The following is an 18,709-nucleotide window of genomic DNA, read 5'->3' as shown; positions in this document are numbered from 1 at the left end:
GGGATGAAGCACCGATGACTCATAGGCATTGCTTTGAGGCCCTTGATAAAAGTTTAAAAGATGTTATGCGTGTTTTGGACGTGGGAAATGCTGAAGTGCCGTTTGGTGGGAAAGTTGTGGTATTCGGGGGTGATTTTAGACAGACATTACCGGTTGTTTCAAAAGGAAGTAGAGCAGATGTTGTGGCTGTATCCCTGTGTTCATCGTATTTATGGTCTTTCTGCAAGGTATATATTTTTTTTTCATTAAATATCAATATTACCGTTTTATGTGAGTCTTAGTTAAATTATTTTTGTCGTACTGCATTTATATAATTTAAAACGTATACCACTTATAGGTACTTAGATTGACCAAAAATATGCGATTGCAAGTTGGTAGTTCAACTGACAATGTTGAGGAGTTACGAAAATTCTCCGAATGGCTCTTGGAGATTGGAGATGGTATAGCAGGCGGTGAAAATGATGGAGAAGTTGATCTAGAATTACCAGCCGACTTACTAATTCAGGATGTGACGAATCCTATTAAGACATTAGTAGATGTCACTTATCCGGATCTGCTAGCACAATTGTGGAATCCGGAATATCTCCAACAAAGGGCAATCCTGGCCCCTACTCACGAGATTGTTGAATCAGTAAATGAATATGTGTTGTCGCTTATTGAAAAGGATGAGAGAATTTATTTAAGCTCCGATGAGGTGTGTAGTGATGACAGAGGTACAGGTGGCGGTGACTTTCACTCTATTGAATTCCTCAACAGTATTAAATGTGCCGGACTCCCGAATCACCAGTTGAAGTTGAAGGTCGGTGCAATGGTGATGCTTCTGCGAAACATTGATCAATCACGTGGGTTGTGTAACGGCACGAGACTAATTGTGACTGATTTGGGGGAACGCGTGATAAGATGTACTGTCTTAACTGGTAGTCATAAAGGTGATAGAGTGCATATTGCTCGACTAACACTTACTCCATCGGACACCAGTAAGTTTCCGGTACGTTTCAGTAGAAGACAATTCCCCATCGCTGTTTGTTTTGCAATGACGATAAACAAGAGTCAAGGCCAGTCTTTATCTCAGGTCAGCATCTATCTTCCAAGACCAGTGTTTAGTCATGGCCAGCTTTATGTCGCACTTTCCAGGGTCACCCAAAAAGAAGGCTTGAAAATTTTAATTTGTGACTCAGATATGCGTACTTCTACTACGACTACTAATGTAGTGTATCATGAAATTTTTCAATTTTTAGAATAACTTGCATTTGTTAAAGTTGATTATTAGATGTATTTTTCTTTTATCCGATTGTAAAGTTTTGTATGTATGCATTTTTTATTGACAATATTAGATTACGTTATTTCCTTATAACGCAGTGCATGTGAAGACATGTTTTTAACAAATTTAAACATTAATTATGTACATTGTTGATTTAGACCATTTAGATAGGTACAATAGAAAAGCAAAAATAAATAGACATTAAAAAAAATTCATTTCGGCCCAAATACATACCCGTGCAATTTTGCACGGGTTTAAAACTAGTATATAAATTATAAAATTAAAAATTGAGAATTTCAAACTCGGCGACTTGGAGTAAAGAAGACAAAAAAAAAGAAAGAGGGGAGAAGTTAAGGTTCGAACCCGCGCCCTTAGTTCACATCTGTAAGTTTTATCCACTGTGCCATGACTTGTATAGTGAAATTTTTGACGCGCAAATGCTATAGATAGTTTTGTTTACGTTATTTTCAAAAAAAAATATCCCAAAACAGAGGGTGCGCACGTGGGGTGCTGTGCGCACCCCCCGGTCCGCCACTGATCTCACCTTCTTTATTTAACGACCATAATCTTTTCGATTTAAAAGAGTTGAGCTGAACTTAATGAAGCTGAATTGAACTGAATGAAGCTTAACTGAATTGAAATGAGCTGAAATTAAATCCAAAAGAACAGGCCTTAGTTAATAAATAATCTGAAAATACTATTTTTTGGCACGGTATTATGGGTCGCATTCGTATACCGGATTGACGAGTTCATAAACAAACCAGAGAGGATCCTCTTGCCCAATAATCCGTGGTTAACCTACTGTAGTTGCCAAGTTGGATCATCCAAGTTTAATAACAACACCATCCTTTGTGTAGAGAGCGAGTGAGAGACATGCCCTGCTTCACTTCAAACAGGACATTCGTGTCGACTATTGCGGCATTCTCGATGATTGGGAACACACTCTAGACTGCTGTCAATGGCGCGGTATACGTTGCAACAACCAATCTGGCCATGTCATCGGTCTCAATCTTTCTGGTGAGTTGTGTCTACAAGGTACACTCAGCATTTCTCTACTTAACTTGAAGCATTTGAAATATTTGGACCTTAGTTATAATAATTTCCTAGAAACATTACCCAAATTTATAGGTTCACTAGCTAGCTTAGAACACCTTAATCTCTCTGGTGCTGGGTTTCAGGGTGTGATTCCCCAAGAAATCGGAAATCTTTCTAGTTTAACATCTCTCGATCTTAGCAGTAACATTAATCTAAGGGCGGAAAGCTTGGGGTGGCTTTCGCGTTTGAGGTTGTTAAGGGAACTGGATTTAAGTGATATTGATCTGAGTACAACTGCAAACGCATGGCTCTCTATTGTTAACAACCTGCCTTTCTTACAAGAGCTTCATTTGGCTAATTGTAAACTGTCTCTAAACTCACCACTTTCTCTTTCATATATTAATTCATCCACAACCCTTGTTGTCCTCAGCCTATCACATAATAACTTGAATGACACATCAATATTTGAGTGGTTGTTAAACTTGAGCGGACTTGAGACCAGCCTTACATATCTTGATCTCTCTGAAAATCAGATGTTTGGAAATAATTTGCAATCATCTCAACGTTCAATGAAACGCCTTGATAATTTATGTAGCTTGCAAACCTTAAACTTAGAAGATACCAATCTCAACTACAAGTTCTCTGACATCATCCAATCCTTTTCTAAATGTCCACACAAGGCATTATTGTCCTTACGATTAAGTGGAAACCAAGTTTGGGGCTCGATTCCAGACAACATTGGCGCATTTTCTTCCTTAAGGGAATTAGACGTCGATGATAATCAACTCAATGGAACCATTAATGAATCACTTGGGAAACTCACGATGCTTAAGATTTTGGATCTTTCTTCAAATAATTTGCATGGAACCATTAGTCAATCACTTTGGAAATTGACGATGCTTGAGACTTTGGACCTTTCTTCAAATTATTTGAATGGAATCATCACAACCACCCACTTATCAAACATTCCAAAATTACGTTATCTGGGCTTGAGTTCCAACCCGGAAATTGTGGTTAACATTAGTGCTGATTGGATTCCACCATTTCAGCTGGATGAGCTACGTTTAAGTTCATGTAAGATAGGCCCATATTTTCCAAGGTGGATTACAACTCAAAAAAACTTGTCATGGCTTGATATATCCAATGCTAGCATTTCAGGCACTATTCCTATTTCCTTTTGGAACTCGAGCGTGTGTTTGGGAATTAGATATTTAGACATGTCTCACAATATGTTTAATGGTACAATTCCAGATGTATCAATCAGTTTTGACAACCAACCTGACATTAGACTTGGCTACAACCTCTTGGAAGGTGCAATACCCACATTTCTAAGGAACACTGTGTCCATTCTATACTTAAACAACAAGTTTTCGAAAGGCCTTACTCCTTTCTTGTGCCCACATAAACAAACGCCTCTTTTTGATCTTGACCTATCAAGCAACTTCTTTTCAGAAGAGTTTCCGGACTGTTGGAACTATTTCGATAAATTAAATAACCTTCATTTAGAGAACAATAGTCTTTGGGGAAAGTTACCGATCTCTATAGGTGAGTTAAACCTTGGTGGTCTACACTTAAGCAACAATAATCTATCGGGTGAACTACCGGCGTCCTTGGTGAATTGCACGTCATTGCTAATTCTTGACCTTGCAAATAACTCATTTACTGGTCGCATACCCCATGACATTGGGCATAATCTCGGATTTCTCGTAATTCTTAACCTACAAAGTAATCGCTTCGTTGGGGTTCTACCTACAAGCTTTTGTGATCTTTCTAACCTCCAATTCTTGGACCTTTCCGACAACTACATCTCTGGAACCATTCCAAGATGTATATACAAGCTGGTTAGCATGACTCACACAGATGATGAGTCCATTGAAAGTTTGGGGCCGTATACACACGGATATTCTTCCGATTATGAAAGCTTTACGTGGAAAAATAATGAACAAACATTCGCTGGTTTCAATTCGTTAATGTTACTAAAAGGCATTGATATTTCCAACAATAAGCTAGAAGGCGAGATTCCAGAAGGCATATCAAGTCTTGTTGGTTTGAAATTCTTAAATCTATCGAGAAACAATCTTACTGGTCCTATTATGTCAAAAATAGGCCAGTTGACGTCTTTGGAATCTCTTGATATATCAAATAACCATCTCTCTGGTGAAATTCCTCTAAGCTTAGCTCAAATTAGCTATCTATCGTCATTCGACATTTCCAACAATAGCTTGACAGGAAAGATCCCCATAGGCACACAATTACAAGGTTTTGATGCTTCATCATATATGGGAAACCCCGGACTTTGCGGAGCACCGCTTCCTAAATGTGCCGGAGATGAAGTACCTGCCATCGCACCAATTGGAGATGTCAAGCAAGACACGAAAGACGACTTCATGCTAGGAATGTACATAAGTGTTGTACTTGGAATCATTGTAGGATTTTGGGGAGTTTGTGGCACTTTAGTTGTGAAAAGATCTTGGAGACAGGCCTATTTCCGATTCTATGAAGACACAAGAGACAAGATTTATGTTATATGGGTTGTTAAAATAGCCAAAGCTTGGAGGAGATCTTAAGGCTACTTGGTAACTGTTTCCCATCATATTTATGAGTTCCTTTATAATTCATAATTAATGAAGTTTGTATGTTTTTTGTCTTTCTTTCACGGATTGATGTATATAATGTTAAACTTCTTCCAGTGCTTCTTGCAAGTTCATAAACTCACTCCCTTGCTTTCAACCTATGCTAATGGGAATTCACTCAAACTTTTAGCGTCTTATGAAACTATATTATGTTATGCGATGCCAATTCAATAATTCAACTAGAACTCGCATCTAAATACCCATTAACTAACGCATTAAAAAATTAACATATAGAAATATTAACTCCAAATATGGTTCCAGATACTTCTATTGTATAACCGTGTCGTATGATAATTTATTTAACAACAATATTCAAATTAAAAATAGAAATTGGGATCATGATTATGAGTACATTTTTTATAAGTACAAAGGTGCTACATATTCTGCAAATCTCAATATACTCGTATATATTTGGTGATACCTTTATAGCTACCGAACTGTGAGTTTTCTGCAAATCTCAATATACTCGTATATATTTGGGGATACCTCTATAGCTTCCGAACTGTGAGTATTCTGCAAATCTCAATATATATTTGGTGATTCACAGATTCCTCTATGTTTCAAGGCAACACTTAGTTAACAGAAGTGCTTTGCTTAACAATTACTCATTACTTCGTATATATTTAATATTAATGTATGTTTGTGCAATTATTTGATGTCAACTCTCAAGATCAATAATCCATAATCAACAATTTTACTGGTTTTCCAGCGAGCTGTTTCTGATTCCTTAACATAATGCCGAAATTTAGTTTGAGGGACGCAAGGCTCACTGAGCCAATGAGGAGCATAGTGAAGCCGCATGCTTATTGCCTATAGGTCGTGAGGTGCACTGTGTTTTTTGTATGAGCTTATTAATTAATTTGATACCCTAGGCAATACTACAAAAAAAATTAAGTAGTTTCAGATCATAAATTTAATAAAGACAAGAATACGTCCCATTTCACATATCATTGGTTAAATTAACCGTAATACTTAAACTAGGTAACTACTATGGAAACCAGCTCATAAAACAGAAAATTTTAAGAAGGTAAATAGCAGAGAAAGAATAATAGTGAAGATGAATTCAAATGAGCAGGGAAAGAACAACAGCAAACTGATCAGAAACATGAACAAACTAACCTAGCAATGGTGCAGCCGCGGTTGGTTGCAGGCAAAGCAATGGTGAAAGGGCAGAAGCGCCGACCATAGAGAAGGGACAGCAGTAACAATTACTTCAGCTGGTATTATGATGACTACTGCATTGGTGAAGGTTGTGTGCAGTGTTATTATTTTCGCAGTGCGGCTTTTTTCCTGGTGGTTGAAGCCTTACTTTCATTCTATCGTTTTTGCTCAAATCATTATTACCATCTCTGTTGACTTCAAATATTGGTGCTGGTTTTTGCAAAAGAAGACAATTCATACTAATTAGAATTTCGTTGATAATGCTTGGAAATGTGAATTTGATTTTATGTTGTAACCCGTCACAAGGGAGACCAATTGAAATTAAAATGTTCCAATTTAACTCAATACAATCTTATATACGGAGTACCTGTTTAGAGATCATGTGCAACTCAATACCCTCATTTCTAAGAAATACTGTACCTGCTTTATATCTAAATAACAATAAGTTTTCAAAAGGCCTTTTCCCATTCTTGTGCCCACATATACATACGCCTCTTTCCGCGCTTGACCTATCGAACAACTTCTTTTCAGAAAAGTTGCCGGACTGTTGGAGCTATTTCGGTCAATTAACTAGCTTGCATCTAGATAACAACAGTCTTTGGGGAAGTTTACCAATGTCTATGGGCGCGTTAGACCAACTTGTTGGTTTACGCTTGAGTAACAATAATTTATCTGGTAGTTTACCGATATCCCTGCTGAACTGTAAGACATTGACATATTTGGACCTTGCAAATAACTCATTGATTGGTCATATACCCCCAGACATTGGACATAGTTTTCGAAATCTTACCATTCTTAACCTACAAAGTAATCGCTTTGTTGGGGTTCTACCTACAAGCTTTTGTGATCTTTCTTTCCTCCATATCTTGGATCTTTCGAACAACTACATCTCTGGAACCATTCCGAGTTGTTTGTACAAACTGGTAACCATGGCCATCTTAACTAAAGAGATTGAAGAAGCAACATTGGATAGCGTTGAAGAACACATGATGTGGAAAAGAAATGAACAAACATTTGATAGTCTCACCTCAGTAACAATTCTTAAAGGCATTGATATTTCCAATAATAAGCTAGAAGGCCAAATTCCAGAAGGCATATCAAGTCTTATTGGTTTGAAATTCTTAAATCTATCAAGAAACAATCTTACTGGACCTATTATGTCAGCAATAGGCCAGTTAACGTCTTTGGAATATCTTGATTTATCACATAACCATCTCTCTGGTAAAATTCCTCAAAGTTTAACTCAAATTAGTTCTCTATCGACATTCGACATCTCCGACAATAATTTGATAGGGGAGATCCCCATTAGCACACAATTACAAAGCTTTGATACTTCATCATACATGGGAAACCCCGGACTTTGCGGAACTCCGCTTCCTAAATGTGCCAATGATGAAGCACCAGCCATTGCACCAAATGGAGATGTCAAGCAAGACACGATAGACGACTTTAAGCTAGGACTGTACATAAGTGTTGTACTTGGATTCATTGTGGGCTTTTGGGGAGTTTGTGGCACTTTAGTTGTGAAAAGATCTTGGAGACATGCCTATTTTCGATTGTATGAAGACACAAGAGACAAGATTTATGTTATATGGGTTGTTAATATAGCCAAAGCTTGGAGGAGAACCTAATTAAAGCTCCTTAAAGTAAGTCTTTCTATCATTTTTTGATACGACTGACATTCTTGTTTACAGTTTCTTATTCCTAATAATTGAAGTCTGAATGTTTTTGTTTTTCATTCTACGGAATATGATTTAGTTTGTTTTTCATTCTAATAAATATGATTTAGTTTGTTGAAGATGCACTAGTTTAATCATTTATCTAATAATTACGATATCTAAACCACAACTTTGCAACAGTATACCTTCACAGAGCATTTGAATCGATTGAGTTGTATCATTTGATTGTAAGAAACAAACAAGATGGAAAGGCAAGCCTGTAATGGTTTGCGTAGTTGTGCACTTGTCCCATATTCGGTCTGAAAACAACTTTAGTCTTAGTTTAAGGAGGTTTACAGCTCAAGGCACACTGAGGTGATGAGACGCAATGCGACTGGGTGTGCCTTTGTTTTTTTTTTTTTTTTTAATCGCGAGACACTTTTTTTTGTATGAGCTGTAAATTAATTCTATATCCTGAGAAATACTAAAAAGAATAACAAACTTGCCTAGCAAGTAGCAACGGTGCAGGCGCAGCAATGTTGAAAGGACAAATAACGTGAAAAGATATCAACATTTGTGTATAATTGCTAGCATTATTATCATTGTTGCTAATTTGCAGCAGTCGAGACTCGAGAACGAATGGTGCAGTACTGCAGTAGGTATTAGTCTATGATCACTATCAAATTACATGGTCATTCATAAGACGGATTAATTGGAAGCATTCCAAGATGTTTAATTATACAAATTGGAAGGCATGACTAACACAAACGAACTCATGCAAAATTTTGATGAAGTTTTGATGGAATCCTGTTCAAATTAAAAAAATTCGAAACATCTATTCTGACATGAAAACATTCCGATTGATGAAGTTATCTTTTATCTATAGACAATAGACTAAAACAAAAAAGCTTAACTTCCACCGTCCATTTTCTCGAATCTGAGGCTCCATGCTCTCCCTCCTCCAGAGCACAAAATTAAGTTCTCGTCTTTCATATACGTCGCTTCCGATTTTAGCGTAATCTACTTGAGAGGTGTTTGGTTGGAGGAATGTCTTGTGCGCAGAATCCTGTTGAGACGATGCAAAAACAATAACAAGTAAAGAACATAAGAATTTGCGTGGTTCATTATTCATTTGATAGCTACGTCCACAGACCAAAGAATACAAAAGATGAACTCTGTATTAAAAGTAGATTAATCTAGAAAAATCTTGTATCTACAAGATTCTAGCAAAGTTCACAAACAAGTAAGTTAGGCCATAGAATAATCTAGATACTTAAGCAAAGTAGCTATAGTCTAAAAACATCTCATTATAAGTCACGGTTCCAACGTAAGAGCTCATAAGGTCTCACCAACATCGTCTCCCCCACATATTATGTAATATCAAACACACTTTAACACAAATAAAATCATCCATGTTGAGAATATCAGGCTCAATATCATTCCAACTTCCAATTTTATCAGATGTCTCCAATGGGACATGAACTCTCAAACATGTCTCTTCAATGTTCTACCTTTCTTTCTTACCTTAAAGTTGACGCCGAGATTTGGTGTCACCCGATGACGCCAACTCATTTTCTTAAAGTTAATACTCTGTGTCTTTATATAGTTATTCACTTATTCCCCACCAGAATAAAAGACCTATACTCTTTTCTACACAAGTTTTCCTAAAACAAAGCAACTATATCTTAATGCAACCAAAAGAGTCACATATCTAACAAAATGAATTGGTACGGACCTTAGATTCAAACTCCATTCCTCCTTTGAAATTCTTACGTACGGCGCATGTAAATTACGTCTAAATTTACAAATAATACCCCACTCCTCTATTCTAAAACACTAATTCTACACGTCAGTGAAAAATAGCCGAAGTTGCACTATCTACCTAGTATAAAAGCTAGGTTTTTTCGTGACTTCTCATTGGTTGCTGAATTTAGGGATATATTTTGCATGTGGATCCCGCTATAATTTATATGACAATTAATTAGTCTCTCTCCTCAAATCAATCCCCCACATTAATTTCTCTCATTCCTCTTTTTAGAATTTCACTATGCATATATTAAAATATTTTAATTACATCAAATCATAAACTAAAACATATTACATGCATAAAAAAGTTAAATCTGGCATATTTTTATGTGCTAAACAACAAGATAAAAAAATTAAATAGATGTGTAAAATTACTAAATGAACATAACTAAAAATATTTAAAAATCATTAAACCGATGAGATTTAGTACAGAAAACAGAATATGAAAATTTTGGGCTTCAATTACTATTGTGAACAAATTCAATTTCGTAATTTTATGTTTTTTTTTAAAAAGACAATTATCATCAGATCCAATTGATTAGCTACAAAAAAAGAAAATAAAAATATTAGAATTTCAATTATTTATTATAAAAATAAAAAAAAAATAAAAAAAAATAATGAGATTAAATCTATGAAATGCACTACAAACCAAAAAATTGACAATTTATTTCAAATATAGATATTGTATGAAGTATCAAGATTTAGGTAAATCTACAATTTATGAAAATGCATCTTTATACTGTATTAGAGGTAGATACAGTACAATGGAAACAAATTTACAAAATACCCAAAAAAAAATATTTACAACTTTCTCAAAAAAAAATATTTACAACCACTTCAAAAATATAGAACGACAATAAAAATAAATAAACTTGAAATTACCGATATAAAGTTTACAAAAATTGAAAAAAAATATATACACTTTAAAATACATGCAAGTGAATATAAAAAAAATTCAATATTAGTTTTGGAGCATGCATACAAGAATTTCTTCTAATTGTTTTCTTTAATAATTAACTTCAAACTTCTATTCTGATCCTATAGTTTTAAATAGAATTTTTAATTTGGTCTATCGAAAAGCTTTTTTATGCATTAAATGAGAAGAGATGAAAAAAGTGTTTTTTGTTTGTTTGTTTAAGTTGAGTAATATGATCTAAGGATGTAGAGAGAGTTTTTATTGCAAAAACCAAAAAAAGGATGTAGAGAGTTTAGGGGAAAAAAAGAACAAGATGGGGGAAATGAGGTGAGATGGAGTCATGAAGGAGTGAGGCGGCCTAAGTGTGAGCTTCTAGGTTAGGAATCTCCTAGGTAACTAATATTTTTTTTCCATATTTTAATTAGGGCTTATTTGGTTTGCTTGTGCTTTATATCTTCTACATTTTTTGTTTTACCGTAGTGGACAATAATGTCGTGCAGACTTGTCAAACGGGTCGGATCTCGAGTCGGGCCTTACAGATCGGGTTATAGGTGTCTTGGATCGGATTAGGGTCAGAATACGGGTCAGATAAAAGTTTATGACGTCTTTTATTTTACCATTTTCCAGCCAAAAAACATTTTTTAAAATTAAATTATATTTAATATTAATAATATTATTATATTCATTATTTTAATAATTATTTTATTATTAAATGATATAAAATTGACGTTTAAATAAATTTTTTAATTAAAAATATAAAAATAATATACTATATTTTATATTTATTATTTCGAATATAATATTTTTTAATATTTTAATAATATTCTTCATTTATTTTTGAACCATCGGGTCGAACGGGTTGGGTCGATTTTCGACCTTGGAATAACAGGTCATTTTGGGTCGCGGGTCAAGATTTACGGGTGTTTGACCCTAAAAAAATTGGGTCATATTTTTACAGGTCTAATATTGTCGTTTATTTTCATGTTCGTCCATGTTAAAATATATTCACCAAAATCGCATTTGTGGCTCCGGAGCCCACTGCCATTGACATTCCTCCCTTTCTTTGCATTTTCTGTGTTTACGGTATATATATACATTATTTTCTTCATTTCATTAATTCTTCTAATATTTCTGATTTTAGTTTGAAAATAAAGTTCTTCTATAATAAGTAAATGCAAGAGTTTCAAAACTATTTAAATTTTTCAAATGATAAATTTATTAGTACCTTATTTATTCAAGTTTTTAAATATTAAATCCTGTAAAATTCTATCCGCACGGCCATAATTATAAAATATATTATTATTATTATTATTATTATAAATATTATTTTGTGTTATTTTATTATTACATGAAATATACCCGTGCATATTTTTGCACGGGCTTAAAACTAGTAGAAGACTAGAAGAGTAGAAGACCCAGACATATATAACCCATAAAAGTCTCAGTCATGAAAATACAATACACTATACAGCTATACTAATTTCGCAGTACGATTTTTACTCATTTTAGTACTATTTACGCTAAACTTTCCATTTGCTACCCTTGACTAAAAAACACATTAAGCCTAATTCTCTCTAACTTCTCTCTACCTTCTCTCCATTATTAAATATTAGCCTTCTACAACCTTTTCAAAATTCTCAAATATGAGCGATTATTCGGATGAATGACAGGTATTTAATTGGTTAATCCCATATGAATAATTTAATTGACTCTTTTTTATATTTTTATTCTTTTTTAATTAGGGTTTTATCTCTAAATTAATAAATTGCTAATTAGTGTAAATGATGGATTTGCGGTTGGTTGCTTAACATATTGTGTCGATGGTGGTTGGCCGGTGACGGTAGTAACGCCAGTGACGGAGGGAGTGGTGGTAGAAACACTGGTGTTGTTCGATGCTGGTTTAGCATTACGGTGGAAAGTTGGAAACAAATGGACAATGTATGCGCAAGTACGACAAGAACTGCGTGTACTACGTATAGTACTGTTTATGTACTAGATTTTAAAAAAAGAAAAAAACTCATTCACATTGTAGTACAGTAGTATAGTAAATCAAAGCCGTACGGTAAATCAATTGAATTGCACCACCAAGCCAACACCATGACCCACCCCCCACTGCTACTCCACCGCCGACTCGTCACCCATTGCCGACCCACCACTCCTATCCCACCGAGGGAGTCTGGTCGGCCGGTGACCAGTGCAACCAACCGCCGTTATCGCAAACCCCACGACACTACCCTAACCTACCCACCACTGATACCAACCGCCAGCGAGCCACCGTTGGCCACCCACTAGGTCGGCGAACTCCCTCTCCCAACGTGGTCATGACTAATCAGAAATAGGTTGATGTGAAATTAAAGGGGAAATGGAGGTGTGAAGTTAGAGAGAATATATTAGGGAGAAATTAGAGAGAGAAAACGAGGGGTAATGTGAAGGGTATAATTGTCAATAATGTACTGAGATGAGTAAAATGTGTACTGCGAAAATCAGGACCCTAAATATATATTGGGCCGTCAAGAACGAACGTTGATTATTCACCAGCAAACATGAAGAATCGAGCAGTAGATTAGTATATGATCACCATCAAAATACATAAACCGTAGTCAAATTCATTTGATTGACATTACTGACTACTGAATAAAAATGACTGCCCATTTTCGCTCCAGGTTATGCAACCACTCTCTGTTAGTAATCTCGTATTTTTGGCTGACTTACTGTAGCTACCAAGTCAGATCATCAGAGGTTAATAACTACAAAAACATCCAATGCGTGGAGAGTGAGAGAGATGCCCTGCTTCAATTCAAACAGGGCATTCGTGTCGACTATTGCGGACTCCTCAATTCATGGGGACACAGTCAAGATTGCTGCCAATGGCGCGGTATTCGATGTAACAACCAATCTGGCCATGTCATCAGTCTCAAACTTTGTGGCTCTAGCTCTTATGGTTTTTACTTCCAACCCTTGTCTAGAAGGTACACTCCCCGTTTCTCTACTTGACTTGAAGCATTTGAAATATTTGGACCTCAGTATTAATAATTTCACAGAACCATTACCCAAATTTATAGGTTCCCTTGCTAGTTTAGAACACCTTAATCTCTCCCATGCTGGGTTTATGGGGGTGATTCCACAAGAAATCGGAAATCTTTCCAGGTTAACATCTCTTGATCTTAAAGTTGCTTACTTGAACATGAGAGTGGATAGCTTGTGGTGGCTTTCGCGTATGAGGTTGTTAAGGGAAGTCGATTTGAGTTATGTAGATCTGAGTACAACTACAAACACCTGGCTCTATATTATTACCAACCTACCTTTGTTACGAGAGCTTCGTTTAGATAGTTGTAGCCTATCTCTAAACCCACCAACTTCTCTTTCATTTACGAATGCGTCCACAATCCTTGCCGTCCTCAGCCTTTCAGATAATTCCTTGAATGACACATCAATATTTGAATGGTTGTTGAACTTGAGTGGACTAGAGACCAGCCTTGCATATCTTGATCTCTCGGAAAATCAGATGTTTAGAAATAATTTGCAATCGTCTGGACGTTCAATGAAACGCCTTGATAATTTGTGTAGCTTGCAAACCTTAATCTTAGTCGATACCAATCTCAACTACAAGTTCTCTGACATCCTCCAATCCTTTTCTAAATGTCCACACAAGGCATTACTGTCTCTACACTTAAGCATAAACCATGTTTGGGGAGCAATTCCGGACAACATTGGCGCCTTTTCTTTTTTAAGGGAATTAGACGTCAGTGTAAATCAACTGAATGGTACCATTACTCAATCCCTTGGGAAGCTTACAATGCTTGAGAGTTTGGATCTTTCTTTAAATTCTTTGAATGGAACTCTCACAACCGCCCACTTATCAAACCTCTCAAAATTAGGTTCTCTGGTCTTGTATTCTAACACGGAAATTGTGGTTAACATTAGTGCTGATTGGATTCCTCCTTTTCAACTGGATACGCTAGATTTGAGGTCATGTAAGATAGGCCCTTATTTTCCAAGGTGGATTACAACTCAAAAAAACTTGTCAAACCTTAATATAGGCAATGCTAGTATCTCAGACAATATTCCTATTTCCTTTTGGAATTTGTCGAGAATTAGATATCTAGACATGTCTCTCAATATGATTAATGGTACAATTCCAGATGTATCAATCATCTTTGGCAATTTCCCTGATATTGACCTGAGCTATAACTTCTTGGAAGGTGTAATACCCTTATTTCTAAGGAACAATGTATCCATTCTAAATCTAAATAACAATAAGTTTTCAAAAGGCCTTTTTCCATTCTTGTGCCCACATACACATACGCCTCTTTCTCAACTTGACCTATCAAGCAACTTTTTTTCAGAAAAGTTGCCGGATTGTTGGAGCTATTTCGATCAGTTAAATAACTTACATCTCGAAAACAATAGTCTTTGGGGAAGTTTACCGACCACGATGGGTGCATCAAACCAGCTTGCTGGTTTACACTTGAGCAACAATAATTTATCTGGTACTTTACCCGCATCCCTAGTGAACTGTAAGTCGTTGGTAATTCTGGATCTTGCATATAACTCATTAATTGGTCACATACCCCCTAACTTTGGACATAGTTTTGGAAGGCTTGCCATACTTAGCCTACAAAGTAATCGCTTTGATGGAGTTCTACCTACAAGTTTTTGCTATCTTTCTTCTCTCCAAATCTTGGACCTTTCGAACAACTACATCTCTGGAACCATTCCAAAATGTTTGTACAAACTGGTAAGCATGGCTAACATGAAGGATGAGGTGTTGGGGGATTATCTAGACCTATATTATTATGATGATGAACGTGTGATGTGGAAAAGAAATGAACAAACATTTGGTCATAGCTACTCATCATTTGATTATAACACATTATTTACACAACGTGATGCTAACAATTCATTAGGATTACTGAAAGGCATTGATATTTCTAACAACAAGCTAGAAGGCCATATTCCAGAAGGCATATCAGGTCTTCTCGGTTTAAAATTCTTAAATTTATCAAGAAACAATCTTACTGGTGTTATTGTGTCAAAAATTGGCCAGCTGGCCGTTTTGGAATCTCTTGATTTATCACATAACCATCTCTCGGGTGAAGTTCCTCCGAGTTTAACTCAAATTAGTCGTCTATCGACATTCGACATCTCCGACAATAACTTGACAGGGGAGATCCCCATTAGCACACAATTGCAAAGTTTTGATGCTTCGTCATACATGGGAAATCCCGGTCTTTGCGGATCACCGCTGCCTAAATGTGCCGGAGATGAAGTAACCGTCATCACACCAGTTGGAGATGTCAAGCACGACACGAAAGACGACTTTATGATAGGACTGTACATAAGTGTTGTACTTGGATTCATTGTTGGATTTTGGGGAGTTTGTGGCACTTTAGTTCTGAAAACATCTTGGAGACATGCTTATTTCCGATTCTATGAATACGCAAGAGACAAGATGTATGTTATATGGGTACTTAAAATTGCCAGAGCTTGGAGGAGATCTTAAAGCTACTTTAGTAAATCTTCCTGTCATATTTTTGTTATCAACATTCTTGTTTACAGTTTGTAATTCTTACTTATTAAAAAGTCCGAATGTTTTTCTTTCTTTAATTTCTTATTTTGATTTTGATTTACAGTTGTGTATAATCACTAGCATTATTTTTGCCCGAGTCCTGAACCATTTGCATTGGTTGAATCTTATGATTCAACGAACTAAGATGACATGACTGATCACGTTTCTGTGATGGATATAACAGCTAGTCTTGCTTGTGACCTCTTACAAAAAGGGAGAGGGGACAAGGTGGGGCACCCCCATGTGCTTCCCCACTCACCTCTCTATGGGTCATTTGTGAGAGGAAACGGTATCCGTCACAAGTTTGTGACGGATATCACCGTCACAAATGAGAATTTGTGTGGATATAAAGTTTGTATAAATTATTATGATGTGTGAACCATACTAATTCATCCAATCATCCCCATGTTCCTCGCCTGCAAGCCTTGTGGAAAATTAGAAATGAAGAAGATTCAAGGCAAGTTTGTAGCGGTTTGCATCGTCGTCGGGATCCTGGGTATGATATCAACTAGTTTTAAACCCGTGCAAAAAATGCACGGTTTGTAATAACAGATGTTATTATTGATACATGATCATATAAATAAGTGTTATTAAATGTGCAATGCCGTAACATTATAAATAAGTCCATAATTCAAGATTTGACGTAATATAATTTCATAATTTCAGTAGCGGTCTTCATTCTGATGACATAATATGGTTTTTCATCATTAACGTAACTAACCAACATATAAAGTACGTATAATTAAAGAAAAAATATTTTTCATCTACGACAATGGTTTTCATTATTAATGTAATTAAAATAATCAATTCAATCTATCAGTTGCTGCTTCGAACCACTATCACGGGGATATCACCCTGGTTGGGGGACATTGCACGTAAGTTGTATACGTGAGTAGTATTTTTTTTAAAAATGTGCTTTTTCTAAGAATGAGAGTCTAATATCTCCCTGGCTCACTACCACCGTCACCTTCATCATCTCTCCAACTCCCCTCAAATATTAAATAAAAATGAAAATCCGTCCACTCTCAATTTCATCTTATACCCTCATTCTCACTTGGAGGCCTCTTTCTATTCTCTTCAAGTTCCGATTAAAAAATCTCTCACATCAAATCTGCCCTCAAAATTTACTTCACACCTCATATAACGACATTTGCAGTCAATTATCGAAATTATATGCATGATACAAAAATATCGATCTTTATATATTTCCGACTATTGATTTCTTTAAAATTGATTTCTTTTTCTTCCATGCAGTATTGTTATTTTTTTTTACTGTAATTCACTATTTTTCCTTTTTTTTTTGTTTCTTTCACTATTCTTCAATTATTATGAATAATTATGATGTCGTTCAGGCCTTTTAAAAAAATTTATTTAAATATTGTTGTCTTTAATTATTTCTGTTTTTTAAGTATTTTTCCATATGTTCATCTCATTCAAATTTAAAGGATTTGACTTTTAACATTAAAGCTAATTAAAGTGAATAATCGGAAGAACTTCTTGTAAGTATGATACGAAACTTATATTTCCTCCTTTTTATATTTCTTTGCATTTATTTTAAAGTTTATATTTTTTTCGATTTGGAACGGGAACTTTTTCAAATCTACTTGTATTATAATGGTTATGTTATATTTAGTTCTTTTTATATTTGCTTTCATTTATTTGAAAGTTTATATATTTTCGATTAAAAAAAAAAAAAACTCTCTTACGGAGTAATCTATTTTCTACGATTTTTTTTATTTACCTCTACTATATTGTTTATGCACGAAAATTTTAAAAAATGACATATCAATATATTTTGTTGTTAAAATGTTAAGAAATAATATACTCTGTATTTGTGATGTTGGAATATAATAGTTAACTGATTTTTTTTATTTACACAATGAATTTAACTACTCATTCCGGATGATTAATCAATATGCATTATTCACATTTTATTTGTTCAGGTTAGAAGTAGGAGGACGATTATTTGAAAATTTTATTAATTTTTCGTAATTATAATTTATTAATGTGTAATTGTATAATGTATGATTTTGTGTAAATGTAATTTTAAGTAAATAAAATTAAGATGGTAATGAAGAGTGTAATTAATTATGTAGAGATCATGGCGGTCCCCACGTCAGAAAAAAAAAGTAAAAAGAAAATTTGTAACAGCCAATCAGAATCCTTTAAAGAACCCATCTTTTATACTATGTAGATTGTGATGGGTCTTGTGTTTGAGTTGAGCTGGAGTAATAATGACTACTGCACAGGTGAATATTGTTTGCAGTGTGATTATTTAAACCCTTGTTCAAATCGCTTCTACATCACCTATCTACTAAAAGAATAGGTGAACTCTATCATTTTCCCGCCAAAAAAACATATTCTCAAAAAAAAAAAGGAAATTAATGATAATTATGTCCATTCATTAAATAAGGAAACTAATAATTACAATTTATAAATAAACGTTATTTTTTTAAATAAATTCATAATTATGATTTTTTTCATTAAAATAAAATAAAATTAATATTAAATTATAAAGTATAAGTTGCTAAATTTTTCAATAATGCAATAATTATTACTTTAGAGAATAACTTTACACATGATTACTATTACTCTATTAGCTTCGTGTCAAAAAAGCATTCACTAAAAATAATCGATACATACATTGTATCTCCTATTATTAACTTCGTG

The 18,709-nt window shown here is 34.9% G+C and overlaps 3 protein-coding genes across 3 annotated transcripts in view; 1 reads left to right on the top strand and 2 right to left on the bottom strand.

Moving 5' to 3' along the window:
* The window catches only part of LOC141656664 (receptor-like protein EIX2), a 398,824-nt gene that overhangs the window by 279,030 nt on the left and 101,085 nt on the right, over window positions 1-18,709 (bottom strand). The window lies entirely within an intron of this gene.
* Window positions 1-18,709, bottom strand: part of LOC141656668 (receptor-like protein EIX1) — a 276,353-nt gene that overhangs the window by 167,855 nt on the left and 89,789 nt on the right. The window lies entirely within an intron of this gene.
* Window positions 15-5,940, top strand: LOC141657907 (receptor-like protein EIX1). Its single transcript, XM_074465303.1, has 3 exons — window positions 15-227; window positions 338-1,072; window positions 2,119-5,940. The coding sequence occupies exons 1-3, from the start codon at window positions 15-17 to the stop codon at window positions 4,861-4,863; spliced, it is 3,693 nt and encodes a 1,230-aa protein (XP_074321404.1). The 3' UTR covers window positions 4,864-5,940.

This window comes from Silene latifolia, chromosome 5 (assembly GCF_048544455.1).
Source record: "Silene latifolia isolate original U9 population chromosome 5, ASM4854445v1, whole genome shotgun sequence".
Lineage (NCBI taxonomy): Eukaryota > Viridiplantae > Streptophyta > Magnoliopsida > Caryophyllales > Caryophyllaceae > Silene > Silene latifolia.
This window is presented reverse-complemented; position numbering and strand designations above follow the sequence as displayed.

Bases quoted from the DNA above. Each gene is read 5' to 3' on its own strand.
- LOC141657907 (XM_074465303.1), top strand. From the start codon at position 15: ATGACTCATAGGCATTGCTTTGAGGCCCTTGATAAAAGTTTAAAAGAT. The intron at 228-337 runs GTATATATTTTT...TACCACTTATAG, and splicing joins ATTTATGGTCTTTCTGCAAG to GTACTTAGATTGACCAAAAA. The intron at 1,073-2,118 runs GTCAGCATCTAT...TCCTTTGTGTAG, and splicing joins AAGGCCAGTCTTTATCTCAG to AGAGCGAGTGAGAGACATGC.